The sequence below is a fragment of the Beta vulgaris genome, chromosome 1 (genome assembly GCF_026745355.1).
Source record: "Beta vulgaris subsp. vulgaris cultivar EL10 chromosome 1, EL10.2, whole genome shotgun sequence".
NCBI lineage: Eukaryota > Viridiplantae > Streptophyta > Magnoliopsida > Caryophyllales > Amaranthaceae > Beta > Beta vulgaris.
In genome coordinates this window covers 44,018,486-44,033,778 of record NC_079202.1, presented here as the reverse complement: position 1 = coordinate 44,033,778, position 15,293 = coordinate 44,018,486, and the positions used below count along the sequence as shown (strand labels likewise).

Genomic DNA, 15,293 nt, shown 5'->3' with positions numbered 1-15,293 from the left:
GCGATTTTTTGAGTGAAGCCCTGCTCATGATTGAGTCGCTCAATTAGTTACACTAATTATCCCACCTAACAAAACCAATCCAACCACATTTACACCCCAACGTTTTTTCTTTAATGATATGACTCATTCGACTCGAAACTGAGTGGTTCTGGAGGGAGGATTCTGACTAATGGATCATGATTCCCAAAAATTGAACGTGCAACATATACTGTCAAAAAAAATAGTATAAACTCTCTAGTGGCATTACCAAAGCCAGATTTCCAACCGAAAGATTCATTAGCTCACCAGCTCCTCTATGTACAATAAAAGTAAATATGCAATATCATTAAGGTTTAATCTCATCATTTTAATCCTAACAGAGGTAAGACATCAAGGTAAACAAGAAACTCCACCAGATTATCTGCTAAAATCATGTCAAACACGCCCTTGAAGCTGAAGGTGAAGCTGAGGAAGAGAGATGATCTAGTAAAAGAGGATGTATGAATGATTAGAAGCTAGAGAGGAAGGCAATTTAATTACAAAACTGGCTAAACTCAGCTGCTAAAGATAACTAAAACCTAGGACGAGAATTGAAAAAAAAAATGAGGCCTTTGAAAGGAAAATATCACTTGTGTTACACATGCATGTTCACGGTGTTGTTTATGTCTATCAGGTTAGAGGCTCAAATCGGAACTCATTGAAACTTGACTTATGAGGAGCATTCTGCTGTATTTGGCCTGCAGTTGCAACATGCTTGTGCTGTTTCTGTTTATCTTCCACATGGTGCGAAGATAACTTCTCGGGACGCAAAGGTAGCTCTCCCATCAGGTTTTCTGCCCTCTTTTTCACCTTTTTCTTTACACCCATATCAACAATCCTCACATCTATCAGAGAACTGTTCTGTGTTACCTTCATTTTCTCTGGCTTCAAACGTTCGATATTAGGCAGGTGTGTCGAGGGCATTGATACTGAAGAAGCAATACTTGTGTTGATTGCAGTCGAAGTTGTAGTTGTAGTTGCAGGTGTAGTACTCGTCATTGTGGAAAATTTATTTTGTTGAGCTACAGAAGCTACGCTGGGGTCTGAGACCAGCCTTGCATCCACATACGACGATTGAATATCTGAACTAGACTCAACACGGACAGTCTCTTCTGCATTTGTAGCTGGCACCTTCTTCCTCCTAACTTTCTCTTGGTCCTGCAAAGCCAAAGTGCAGAATATTTAACATACGAATGTAGTATAGGTCATCATAATAGCACATAGATTTAGAATTCAACTGCACACGGAGGGATAAGCTCCAAACATTTACTACTAGTTCCCAAGAGTGATCAGCAGCAAATCAAATGAACTGAATAAGTTTCAGCCAATATGAAACAGTAAATGCAGATAACCACTAGAGACGATCTTCTCCCATACAAACTGCAGGACTGATTTTTAAGAAAAGGCCCATGCAGAAAAGTAACCTTCAAATATTCTCAGATATCATCACATCTACTCATCTCACATATGAATATCCAAAGTGAAGTACAAGGAAAAACACATCCTACTGAGGGGAAAAAATGATCTATTCACCAACAGAAGCAAAAGTTGCGACTGCATGTGACAGTAACTATATGAAGGTAACAAAAAAAATAGATGGAGTAAGTAGATGAGTGTTACCTTGAGTAATCAACATGGAATACTACTTCAAACAAATTTTATTATGAAGAGCTAATGAAAAAGATGCAAAAGAATGAAAAATAACTTATAACACTGTTGGGACAAATCATATTACCAAGTGGTTCAAATGATTTAAGAGATTAATGCATTAAATTATTCTATCATCTTAACACCCTGACTAGCAAGTCATGGAAAAAAGTTCACAAACATGCCTCCCCATCAAATAAACATTTTAACCCTCAAATGCACCCTTGACCCTGATTCTTGACCCTAAATATGAACAAAGTTACAAGAGAGCTGGTCCTAAGGAATAATTATCGGCTATATGCCATGTGTTACCTGGATGACGGATGGGTCGTATTTTTGCCATAAAGATTTTCAAAGAAAGAGTCATCTTAAATACTTGTTGGATAAGTTTCAAATGGTAAAAAGCTAAATAAAATCAGTTTTAAGTGAAGTCTTCTGGAGGCTTACTATGTTAGCAAACTGGTGTAGTTTCCCCAATATGCAATTTCCCAAAAGTAAATATCTAATCGTGCAACAACCGAAAGCTAAACTCGCTCTAATATTTTCTTTGGGTAACATGTTTGATATGTTATAACATACTTTGTGCCGACTTTCCGAGAGGTATATTCCTTAAGAGGGTCCCATTGATGAACAACACGCAGCTTACTCCTTTAGTCCTACTCCAAATGATCACTTTCCTAAAATAGCGAAAGGTAGCCTGGTACGAGGATGAGGATACTAAAAAGCTAACAAGAAATCAGACTGCAAAATTGAACCACTAATTCACACAAGAAGAACTGAAAGTGTGCAAATAGACATCAACTAACAAGAACTGAAAGTGTGCAAATAGACATCAACTAACATATTCGAACATTCATGTTTTTGCATCTTGGGCTATTTAAGAAGATAGAACCTATAACCTTCTAGCTATCACTTGTCTTTTTTCAGCAAGACTAAATTCCTTTATTTTTTTTTTTTATTTTTTTTTGGGGGGGGGGGGGGGGAGGTAAGCTTAGTACATCATTTATCAATTCCAGCTTCACTTTTCTAGTGAGCAAACCTACTAATTCAAGCAGCATAATATCTGAAGACAGCCATTGCTAGATATAAACAAAGCCAAACTGGAATAGCTGCATTAGTGAAATGACTATCTAGGAAACAGCTTCCCACCAGTTTCAGATAGATTAAAGACTCTTAGATTAGATGGAAATATCAAAAGGAGAAGAAAGAATCCATACTTTCGGAAACACTAGAAATGAGAGCTAGTCAAATCAAGACCGTAGTCCTTGCTCATGAACATCAAAGTCAATACTAGTAATCATGTGTGGCAAATAAAAGAACCTATCAGATTTGGCTTCAGCCACCCTTCTATTTTTTAGATTTGGCAATTGCATACAAGTCAAGCCAGCTCCATGAAAGTACAATCTCGGGTGTATTTTAGGTTCTGTCATCACTCTTTTGTTCTCCTCAGAAGGGGGATTCAAGAACAAAGAATTCTAGAAGATTTCAATTTCTTGTTAGTCCAAAGAAAATGGAGTTCAGCAGAAAGATGGGTGGTAGACTGGTGGCTTACATATATCACTAAAGAATGTAGAGCAACGCAATTCAAGATAAAATATTTAACAACTACAAATGAAAAGAAAGTATTGGAAAGAAGAAGTCACCTTCCTTAAAAGTAAAACTTCTTTCCCTCTTCCACAAAATATTGTCATTACTAAGTTGAGTATCAGAGTAACCCAACAATGCAAAACTGGTCTATGAAGAGACCACTTCCGTTAACAAACACAAATTCCATATTGTTTAGGCTACACCAATTGCCAGAGATACAGAGTTAATTAATAATTATCTCAAGCAATAGAACAGGATCATCACAAAAAGCCATCATAGAGAAAACAAAGTCAAGCTGATCAACAAAAAGACTGAGAGAGGAACACCTCGTCACAAAGGACTTCAGACAGCAGACCTAGTGAGTAGCATGACAGTTTATGTCTATGTGCAAACAAGAGTAATTAGAATAAATGGATAATCTTGCAAAAAAAAAAAAAGAAACCGCAAGGACAAGTTTCTAAACAAGCACAAAAAGTCGGCATCTCAAATCTCAATCAAGAAGGTCAAGTTCTTGAACTAGATAACCAAGAACATGCAACCAATCCAGAAATTCTGTATCTGAATGAGCATCATATAGTCTATAACCCACATTACCCACTAAAATGGATTCAACGTGTTCGGTGTAAGTGCAAAAAGGGTCACTACTGTTGCACCAGAAAAATACTTTTGTAGACAGTAAAACAGGCAAATAGCAGATCATACGAGACAAAAACTTGCAATAGGCAAACCCCTGATGAGATCCACAGCTCAGCATATGACGTAAACTCAGAGGTCATCCCACCTTATTCTTCTCATTAAGTGCCCTCTTCCGTTCTTTTGCGCGACATATCGCACGTTTAATACCATGATTGTCCATCACTCCTTTAGGCCATAGTTCGGCAAGCTGAATAAAACAAGCAAATCCATCATTACATCTACAAAAGAATTAAAGATGCAATGCGTGTAAAGACACTGAACCAATAACAGAATCAAGAAAGTCATAACGAGTAACGGAAGTTGTAAACATATTTTCTTTCTGTGGAAACAAATAGATGTCAAAATTGGCTAGCAGATAAAAAGAGATTCTCAAGGCACATGTAATCCAGGACTAACTACAAGCACTTTTGACATAAGCAAACCCTAGGATACATATCTCAGGTTGCCAAAAACATTACTTCATAGAGAAACTATATGGAAGAGGTGTGATAGCAATTATTTTATATGCATCATATTCACAACAAATCTTGGAATTAATTGACAACAAGTGAATTAATCGACAACAAGTGTATATTTACTTCATGGGAAGCCCAACTACATCGGGAAATGAATCAGACTAGAAACATCCAACTCCTAAAGCAGACCAACTCCAGGGACAGTTGAGTACTTGAGTTAGATCTTGCAAGTCACGATTAAGAAAATCAAACAGTGATATGTAACGTAGAAGCAGATCTGGACGATGACAGTAACTATTCTGTAATAGCTAAACAAATGGCACATTTTTCAAATGAAGGGAGAGAGAGAGAGAGAGAGAGAGAGAGAGAGAGAGAGAGAGAGAGAGAAAGAGAGAGAGAGAGAGAGAGAGAGAGAGAGAGAGAGAGAAAACTGAAAGCCTGTACATAAATTACACAGAGATGGGCTATGAACAATATAAGAGGTTGGCAAGCTTTAGTCAATTGTATAATAACTACATTGACTTTATTAAAGTTAGCAAAGCTCCTAGCGGTTGCTGATTTCGGACCTGAAAAAGGGATCATATTGGCTCTGAGAACAATTTGATGAACCATATTAGTTCACCCAGCCACTGGAACAAAAGAGAAATCAATGGCCAATTCAAGCACTCAAACTACAGCGCTCTGAATTCTTACAGAAAGAACTCAGTGCACCACTTATTTATCTCTGGAGAGATGATACTAGCGCATTAATTTACAATTACATTTCAATTGCAGGCTCCTTTCTAAGTTTATAAAGCAATGACATTCCTAAGGTAAGAGCATATTCCACTACAGAAGAAGTAAAAGACTAGGAGTCCTAAATAAAATAAGATAAAAATGAAGTAAACATATTGAGGTGAGCATGATAAGACATGCACATGGAGGGTAATGAAGAAGCAGCATACCTCAGCATATAATTTCCTAACTTGAGGGGTTGCATCTTCATCAAGTCCCTGATAAGATTAAGACTTATCCTAGATTAGGAACTACAGAAGATTTATTTTGGTGTAGCTGTTGACAAGAATCTATTAAATGAAGAATACAGACTTCACAAATAGAGAATTGCAGTTCATACATCAATGAAAATGTCATAGAGATCACATATCTTATCTTCCAATGTGGTATCCATACAAAGCTGTCCTTTGACTGCTTTATCTAGATGTCCACATTCTTGAAATTCACCAGAACCTCCACTTTGTTGCTCAGCTGCCTGCAAAACGTGCAACATACAGATATAAGACTAAAATCTCTTGTTCTTGAGGCGAAAATGGTAGCTTCAGTTTGTCTTGTAGAGAATAATAAGTGCTACATCGCAACTTAAACAACCATAATAAGAGACAGCTATGAAATTTATTAAAGAAGTAGGCATACATATGAAATCATAATACTTATGCTCTGAATTAGTTCTCTTAGCCAGTTATTTGGAACACCATACAAGATGCTCCCCCTCCTGGTCAAATGATTTCTGTACCCCCAATTTTGGTCTGTTTCAGATTAACTGTCCTAATTCATCACCACTCTGCACAACATACAATGATAAAATTCCTCAGAAATCTGTTGCTACTTACAATTGATTCCTTCCAACTCTTTTTAATATGTGATTTTCCATCTAAGACTATCATAAACAAGTACAGGGAGTAATCATATCTTATCGGAATTAAGTCCGATTTGGACTCTGTTATCACTTATGATCACAAAATATATTAGAAAAGGATTATGCTATACTTTCATTCTAACTATGTAAACTTGTTATCCTATTGTAAAGTAATTTCAAATAATTAGATGATGAGGTGGCAGTGCGGATAAAATTTGGGTTGTATTCGTCAAATATTACAAAAGCTCCACTTTCTATAATATTTGGATTGGATTTTCAATATTTTGAACTCATATATCCCTACCCAAGGCAATTGTCAAGATCCGCATTAGGTCAATTTGTTGTATTTGTCAACATAAATAAGATCTTAACTTTGAGATTACCTCTAATTGTTGTATCAGCAAAAAAAAAAAATTGAAATGAGAGCTTACAGGGATCCTGATAAATGAGAAAATTGTTTAACATGTACGCCCTGTCCCTATAAAAGTACCCCACTTTTCTTCTAGTATGTCTCCCAAAGATTGCTCCATTTCCTATTTAGATGGGTCCCTACAATCTCTTTCTACAGTTTCTCCTAATTGAGACACTATAACACAAAACTAGTAAACTACCTACCAAGTCAACATATTTCTAAGTAAAGCAACAAAATGGGATTAAACATTAAAGGAATCTTTAAGAGACTAAGGAAGTATAACACTACTTCCACCCTAGAATGACAGCAGCACTTCCTATCTTAATTCACCAGGTCATTTAGATTCCAACAAGTGCTGTAAACCTTAGATTTTTATCCTTTGACGATGAAGATACATTCCCTTTCTTGAGTTTAGCAAACAACAACACATCGGTCTATTAAAGCTAACTAGTGTTTGGGCCCCGGTGATGCCCCAAGATAACTTTTTTTTACATTTTAGTAGTTCAAGACGACTAATGTCACTTGCATTTATTAGGCAATTTGTTTCTCCTTTGGTTGTGGCTTGTCTTCATGTTTAGGATTGCTTATTTTCTGTTGAGTCATATGGTGAACATTATGTTATAATTTTCTGTACATAACGCCTGAGTCCGACTACTGTCTACGACTCTACTTTATAACATTATGGGCAGCAGAGATCACCCAGTCGTCATCTATGTCTAAAAATTCTACCAGCAGCAAAGTACTGTCTAGTAGTCTACTCATGACCAAGTTATAAGGCAAAGGCAAGATACATATGAGCATATGCATCACTCTTCAAGATGTCAAGAATACTAACTACGCATATTTTGGAGGCGCATGCATGTTCATACCTTAGACATCAAAGATGGAATACGCATTTTAATCATTTCAATAACCTCCTTTTTTGCTTGTTGGAATTTGTCATCTTTCTCTTGTTTTGCGGACAAGCTCGAAGTCATCATTATTTTTAGGTGCCTCTGTCATAAACAAAACAAAAAAAAAATGCTTCAAAATATATATGCACATCAGCTCAAACTTGTTCAACAAGAATCATGTGGATAAATACATCCATCAGCAGTAAGAAGTAACCATCGGACTTTCATATAACTTGTCTAAGAAGAATAATCATGATATTGGGCGTAAAGAGAAAAAAAGTAGTTCACAATGTCAAACTTTATATACAAACAACAGAACCCTCGCGAATCGCGATTCATCATCAACAAACAAAATAGCAGTCACAATAATGAATGGGGTAAAGATTGCGTAAAAGGAGAACACCATCTTCAGAACGTCAGATCAAGCTTGCAATTCACATAGCTTGTAATGATCAATTCAATACGAACATCAAAATAAAAATCCAAGTGCTCATAATATGTATTAGAACTTCTCTTATTTTGTGAGAGCAATGATAATACCAGATTTTTAGAAATCCATGGGTTAAGAGATACAACTCCGTGTGTGAGTGTCAATTTTTCACATTTTACAACTCCTCGCTTCTCACCCAAAAACCAATGCCAAGTGTGTATATTCTGAAGGAAACAAAATATAGAGTAGTGTATGGAGAATATTTATTACCAATAATATATAATCTTCTAAAATTTTATATGTAATCAACTAATCATGGTAGATAAGAATGTTCAAATAATACGAAAGGTATGTGATATTCTTAAAATGTGCAACATTACCATAATTTATAATTTCGATCAAAAGTATTATATTAAAAATTACTTTTTACAATTATTTTCAAATAAAAAAATAAAAAATATATAGTATCTTTTTCAAAAAGGAAATTTGGTATATCAATAAACATATATAACCTGTGTCTGCGCGCGTGTGCGTGTCTATGTATATGTCCAAAACAAATTGGTTGAATTTTCTTGTTTAGTACCGAACCGGATATGTCATACAAAAAGTTTGGATCTCTACCAAAACGTTTTCCAAATAATAAAATTCTGCAAGCATATTATTCAACTAAAATAGAGTAAAGGGCTTTGTTAATTGATTTGAAATGGAGGAATATAAAATATAGCAATTCCAAGAAACAATACTTCCAGAAATTCAAATTTGACCATTTTCTAGTTGCCTTTTTTATAAAATATATAATTTATATAGGTGGAAAAACCTTTTATTTTATTGTATTGTATTATAAAAACCAAAGAGGTTGATGGGGAAAAACTTCATCTTATAAATGACAAAGTAGACTAAAAAAGAAAGGTGATAAAATCTTCTATAATATATGGGTCAAAAATCCCTCAACCCAAACCCAAACCCAAACCCAACTTTTTTAATAAACAGGTTGGAAAACTCAACCTTGACCCAACCTATTTAATAAACAGGTTACCCGTATAACCCATTTGATCATAATTATATTATATTGAAAAATAATTATTTTCTTAAAAAGATAAATGAGCAAGTTCGCCATTGAAAGTATGCATGTTTAGAGTCTCTTAGAATAATTATGACCTTTTAGCGATATTTTACCTTTTTCAAACCAAATTTAGATTTATCAATATATTTTTTTCGAAAATTTTCTATATGTATAAGTTAATAAGGTCAAAGCATATCGTTTTCGGGTCATAATTGTAACAACTTGAACCTAACTCGTTTTATTAAATGGGTTAATCGTGAGTAAATCAGTCAAAAATCTCAATCCTAACCCACTTATTTCGAGTTAGGTTCGGGTTGTCAGGTTGGGTCAACTTTTGCCGGCTAGTCTTTCACTTGATTCAATCTCAATACTGTGTTGAGAAAGCTCACTTTTAAACAAGGTAAACTTGTAACTTTACAGAGGACTTACACCAACAAAAAGAATAATAATCATAAGCGCCAATCCAAAGAGTTTGTGGCACCACAGAAGTAGTCCCAAAGGTTTGACATTTTTCTTTGGAAAAGAAACAAAGACATACACTTATCTGGACCAAAGTAGGTGCTTCATTGGAAAGTTAAAAAAAATACTTTCTAGGACTCATCCACCTACTTAAGCAAAGGAACCTGCTTTTCAATAATCATCTATTTATGTGCATGTATCCTTTGCAACCAACCTCAATAGTCATCTCAATCCACTTAGATTTAATAACAATCAAGATTTTACTAATCCTATAATGTTACAATAAATTTTTATAATTCTCCACTAATGATCATTACTGTTCATTTAACGACTTCATTCTTTGGATAGATAGTATCAAGTTTCATGGTTATGGAAAATAAAATGACACGAATAAAAATGTGGTCCAATTTTCAAAACTAACAGTCAAAATACAAAACCTAAGAATTTAACAGAAAAGTTATTACCCAAGTATATTTTTGTTGAACAATACAGAAGTAAAGATTCTTTACTTATTTTCCTGTAGTCAGTTATTCTTTTCGTTGGATTGGCCACACTTGTGTTTGGAATTCCTTTGGATATGAAAAATTTTCATAACTAACGACTGCTTATTAGAGCAAAAGCACCCAAACAACATACAGCACAACCCAAAAAAATCTCATAGAAGATCAAAATTCAACAAGTATCAGTTACAACAGATTATTAATGCAACTAAGCAGTTACCTTTAATGTTCTGAGCTGAACAAAATGTCCAAGAATACCCATAAGACGGGCCAACAGTTCCTTTGGCACCTTACCATTGCTTGCATGCTGCAAAATCATGAACAAAGGGCTTCAGTTCTTACAAATCCCAAGACTAACACTTGGAGACACCAAGAGGCCACCTCAACAGACAATAGAATTTGCTCAAAAAGACATGACCATCCTTGAGATACAAAAAATCAATATTATGTTCATATACCGATAATCTAGCAACTTTTGCAAGCTTCTGCTTGATTTCTCGAGGCAATCTTCTTTTGATAGACTGCCCTGACGAGTCAGCATCTGGAGCTGGTGGCCTCGCTGCAAGGTTGAAGAATCGAATGACAGTTAGCGGTGGTCAGTGGGGGGAGATACAGGATTTGTATCAGTGATCAGTAGCTATGATTCAATGCCAAGAAAGCATGCTACTCACATTCTGCAACCATCTTCTCCAGTTCTCTAATGGACTTCTCCAACGAATTGGCTTTGGGCTTAGCATTAGAACCATCCTTCTTGTGAAGAGCGGAATTTTTCTGCAAATGAAAAGTCGAGTCAATAATACTTATTGCTTCTAAGTTCTAACACATAGCTAAACTTGGCAAGATTTACCCGAACCAAGCATGACCTCAACCCAACAAAAGCATGACTAAAACTGACTTAAAATCTTGAAATCCCTTTTAAACATGCTCCACAAGACAATGATGCACTTCAAAAACGAATATTTATGTTGACCAAAATTGGATTTAAGCACAATACGTGAGAACCTGACCTAACCCATAACTGACAAATTTGGTGGGATGACCTCAAAAGCCCACTTATAACTTTAAACCTAAAAAGCTAACTATTTATACTGAAGCATCATAAAAGTATAAGAATTACAACACATATGAAGTACCCCCTTTCATTTACAATTTGTCATGTTCTCGCGTCCTAAAAGAACGGTTTTTTCGAATATCAACGAGCAACAACACTTAATAGATGAGGTTTCCCTTCTCTTTAAATTTTTCATAAACATAGCAACTGTAGGATACAGGGAATAAATAACACCAATTCTCTTTTCATGAAGAATAAACACAACCAAAATGTAGTAAATTATTCCAAAGTCAAAATTTTTGTTTCCTCAACAGTGAGTTGCTTCATCAAGAGCATTGATGTCGAATATGTGAATTTTAAGTTTTGACTTTATTTGGCTGCTTTGAGAATTTTTATACCCTGCTTTCTGTTCTCACTAAAGTTTTGACTCAAATCGTAGAGAAAGAGTCGTATTATATTTCCAAATAGAAAATCTTGACATTAATTGAGTATAACAAAAGCTGCAGAGCAGATGTCACTATGACAGTATGACATACTTTGAAGCTCATCAAAACAATGATAGAAGCAGCAGGACACAAAAACGAGTAACATCTTATTAAATCACAAGTGTAATGCCCATCAAAGAAAAAGACAACTTCTTACCACAGGCTGTATAGTCTGTTTAGTGTCAGGTAGATTAAGGTCTATCTTTTCACGCATGCCACTGTTATCCTTGTGCTGTGCCACTGATTCCAACTCCTTAGAATGGTTTGGTTTGAGGGATTGAGTTTTGTGCATATATTCCAATTTAGCACCATTTTCACTTGCCTCTTTCAGCTTGCTACTAGGACTTTTTGCCAGGAATATCCCTGTCTTTTGCTTGTCGTTAATGTTTTCTGCTAAAGCGGAGGATGTATCCCCAAGTGATGTCTTCAAAGATGGGGAAGGATCAAGAGAGGGTCTACTATCAGCAATGATCTTCTGGTGATTCTGAGATTTCAAGTCCTCAGAGCTCTTCAACGAAGGGCTTTGAGATGTAGGCAAAGCACCCTTGTCAGCTGATGCAGACTTCCCAGCACCCTTTTTGCGCACTTTCATGTGCTTAATGGCACGCTGATCATCATTATCATCCCCAGGAGCCTTTGGTACTTCCTTTCTCCTCCTCTTTTTTGGTTGCTGATTAGCTGCCTCCAATGGCTCACTTCTAGATTGTAGGGAGACACAATATATAGCTAGGTAAGATAGCAAGTCAAACATAGACTGAAAGATACTGTCAGTTTCAGGCAAGAAAATACAGCTGATAAAGGATTCAATTTAATGCAAAAAGGAACTTCAATTTTCTAATGAGCATAAAGAAACTACTTTTCTTCTTCATAAGATACAAAACAAGACGGGAATAAAAGAACAAAACCTTTATTTTTAATGAGACAGAGAATGAAAGGAGGAAAATGGCTGAGAGAACATTAACCATCAACACAAAAAACAGCTACCAGTAATGAAGTAGATAAAAGAGATTCCAAATGCCCAACAGGACAAAGCAATGTGCAATAAAAGAAAAGACAAGCCCTTACACTTTCTCCAGCATCCCCCTGTTAACAAAGTAACCATCATGCTTAGTCTTTGACTTGTCAACTTCAAAATACTCATCCTGAACAAGAATATAGACCAGCATAGTCAATTTATATAAAACACACAATGTGACGCAGTAAAATTTGATCACATATTAAGTCATAGTTGCACCCAGCATTGAGCCCACTGACTTCAAAGTTCAGAAGTAAACAAACAAGAAAGGGGCGACAAAAGAACAAAAGGGCCAAGATATCTAAAGTCAATAAAGATACAAGTACCGACCAGTTCAGCATCATCAATGAATGAGTCTTCTGTATCATATTGATCATCATCTGGTATGTCATCAAGGTCTTCCTCGTCACTGCTATTTTTTCCCTGAGAAGGTAAGTTTGACCATAAAAATAAGCCTTCAACTTGCCTATTCCATATATTTTTGAGAAGAGGGTGCCATTTCCAAACAAACACTTAGAATGGAATCCAATCACTCAAGTAAACAATCAAATCATCTTACTGTATAAAGGCGTTCGATCTTTTCAATAACAGCATTGAAACGATTAGGAGCAGGTGCATCATTCAGTTCATTTCCAGCAGATTGACCCTGCAATGCAAGGAAAACTTGACATACATTGCTTCTTAAACCTCTCCAAAATACAATATAAATTTCAAACACAGATATCAGCATTTGTACTTAACAATCTAATATAATTATGGCCAAATAGAAGGGGGAAAGAGATCCTTCCAGAAAACATAAAAACCAATGAATATTTGCAAGAGTCACAGAGCAGATAAAAACAAATATACAGACATGCTTTACAATGAAGGGATCAACATTCTCACAGCCGGAAGCTGTTCCCAATTTCACCAAAGAGCAAATAGCATCTTTCTTCTACCAAAACCACAATGCAGCTTTCACACACAACAAAAATACAAATAATTGACAGTATGATGTCTCCTCACAGAATATGTAAACATCATAATTGATAAAAGCAACTACAATGGCAAGGTAATTGTGCTTAAACAGAAAAATAATAATACAGGGAACACGGATACAATGATCTGAAACAAGGGTAACTATGCTGGCATAATAATTGACAAAAGCAAGGCCAAAAGTTATTTCCCAAAGAGGCTTCCAGCAAGTCCCTTCTATCTTTCTAGACCCAAGGAAAAAAGTCACTCATCTACTTCGACCAAATGATAAATGACCCTATCCTGTAAACATGGAAATGAGACAATCAATTAATATTAGGATTTTGTCCCACTACCATGATCCAACTTTTAGATTCCGCATGTTTAAAAATGAACTCAAGCTAAATATTTCAATGAATTAAAAGACCAACAATTCACGATAAACAATCTAATCAACACACATCCAACAACAGATCACAACTAAATATACTTGGCTTGTAACTACAATTAATTTAATACAACTAAACAGAAGTCAAAATCTTGGCACTAAAAACTAGCTAGCACAGATATGCTGCAAATAAACTAGAAAAAGTGAATCAATAATCAAACTGAAAAGGTATTTCTTGATTCAATCACACTCCTGAACCACGGTATCTTAAATCCGCGATGGCCTTTCTCAACTCACAAAATCTCAATTCTATTGCCAATTGTTAATCGCTATTCGCCCTCAACTAACCAAAAATACTAGCAAACTGAAAATCATTGCCTCATTGGCAACAACAACCTTTATAATCAACCATCATGAGATCACATAAACTAGCAAGCTAATCATCTACTCTACACCAAAACATAATTAACTAAACTTCCACAAACAACTCCAATCAGCAACAACATTAATCAGCATTCCAATTTCCAATCCAAACAAAAACCACAATCCAAACAACAACATTAAAAACCTCAAAATAAACACAATAGTACCGGAGCGAGGCGAGACTCAAGAGCCGGATGAGCACTCGAAGGAGGCTGCGGAGCAGCAGCAGCAGCAACAGTTGCACCGGCGGCGGCAGCAACATCAACGCTAGCAACAGCGGCGGAGGAACGAGCAACGCCTTCAGCCTTAGCCGCGTCTTTCATAAGCTTCTTCCATGAAACAATAGTAGTCTCACCCGGTCGCAACTCCACTGTAAACCTCATCCGGTCGCCGATTTTCACAAACGACGACGTCGTACCTCTCGAACCCGAAGACGACGGTTCTCCGCTGATTACGCCTTCCACCATTTAGGAGAGAGAAAAAACTAGCACAAAAATTCGGAGATTACCAAAACCCTAGAATTCACCAGTAAAAGAGCCAATCGACGGAGAGAGAAGAGTTGGAACCGAGGAAGAAGATCGAACAGTGAAGAAAAATGAGGAGAGAGAAAAATGAAGGAGGGTAACAATGGCGGGATGTACGAAACGTTTCGAAGAATAAAGATGGTGGTATTTTTTTTTTTTAACCGGGAAGAAACGTTGTCTTCTTCATCCCCGTTTGATGGCTGCGCTTTACCTTACTGTGGCTTTTTTTCTCTCTAATCTCTCAAACAATTTTTTGTGAAGGTCATTTTTTTTTTTTAAGGAAACAAATTTGTGCAATTTGAAATTTATTTTTGATTTTAAGGGGGATGCTTTAATTTGAAAGCTAAATGAAAGTAATAAAAATGGTTTTGTGGGATGAGTAAAAGGAATAGAATAGAGAGAGAATTGGGTTGTTTTGGTGGTATTTGGGGATTTTAGATGTGTGGAGTGTTTTAGAATAGAGAGATTGTGGCAAATGGTGGATTTAAGGGCCTTTGGCTTTTGCTAATCATAAATGTGTAGGTGTAAATTAGTGGGGTTTAAAATTTAGGTCACAAAAATGAAAGATACCTTGGAGGATACTAAGAAAATGGAAATGTACAAAGAATTAGTAGATTACTCAAGATTGTAACCAAAAAGAATCGAAATGGATATCCATTA

The 15,293-nt window shown here is 35.9% G+C and overlaps 1 protein-coding gene across 3 annotated transcripts; it reads right to left on the bottom strand.

Annotated features, from left to right (window-relative positions):
• Positions 1–298: 298 nt before the first annotated feature.
• LOC104893222 (ubinuclein-1) lies at positions 299–15,134 on the bottom strand. Of its 3 annotated transcripts, none has more exons than XM_010679333.4 (13): positions 14,277–15,114; positions 12,904–12,990; positions 12,675–12,767; positions 12,395–12,471; positions 11,487–12,024; positions 10,465–10,564; positions 10,252–10,352; positions 10,014–10,100; positions 7,318–7,443; positions 5,518–5,652; positions 5,348–5,395; positions 4,034–4,135; positions 299–1,176 (listed from the first exon to the last, which is right to left on the bottom strand). In XM_010679333.4, the coding sequence occupies exons 1-13, from the start codon at positions 14,574–14,576 to the stop codon at positions 649–651; spliced, it is 2,322 nt and encodes a 773-aa protein (XP_010677635.1). In that variant the 5' UTR covers positions 14,577–15,114; the 3' UTR covers positions 299–648. The 3 variants fall into 3 exon arrangements, 2 of the variants coding, with proteins under 2 accessions (XP_010677635.1, XP_010677628.1); XM_010679326.4 differs by having other exon boundaries at positions 11,487–12,027; positions 14,277–15,113; XR_007273348.2 differs by having other exon boundaries at positions 1,017–1,176; positions 3,955–4,135; positions 11,487–12,027; positions 14,277–15,134.
• Positions 15,135–15,293: the final 159 nt, after the last annotated feature.

Bases quoted from the DNA above. Each gene is read 5' to 3' on its own strand.
- LOC104893222 (XM_010679326.4), bottom strand. From the start codon at position 14,576: ATGGTGGAAGGCGTAATCAGCGGAGAACCGTCGTCTTCGGGTTCGAGA. The intron at 10,565-11,486 runs GTAAGAAGTTGT...TTTCATTTGCAG, and splicing joins AACAGACTATACAGCCTGTG to AAAAATTCCGCTCTTCACAA. The intron at 4,136-5,347 runs GTATGCTGCTTC...TGTTTTATTCAG, and splicing joins TTAGGAAATTATATGCTGAG to CTTGCCGAACTATGGCCTAA.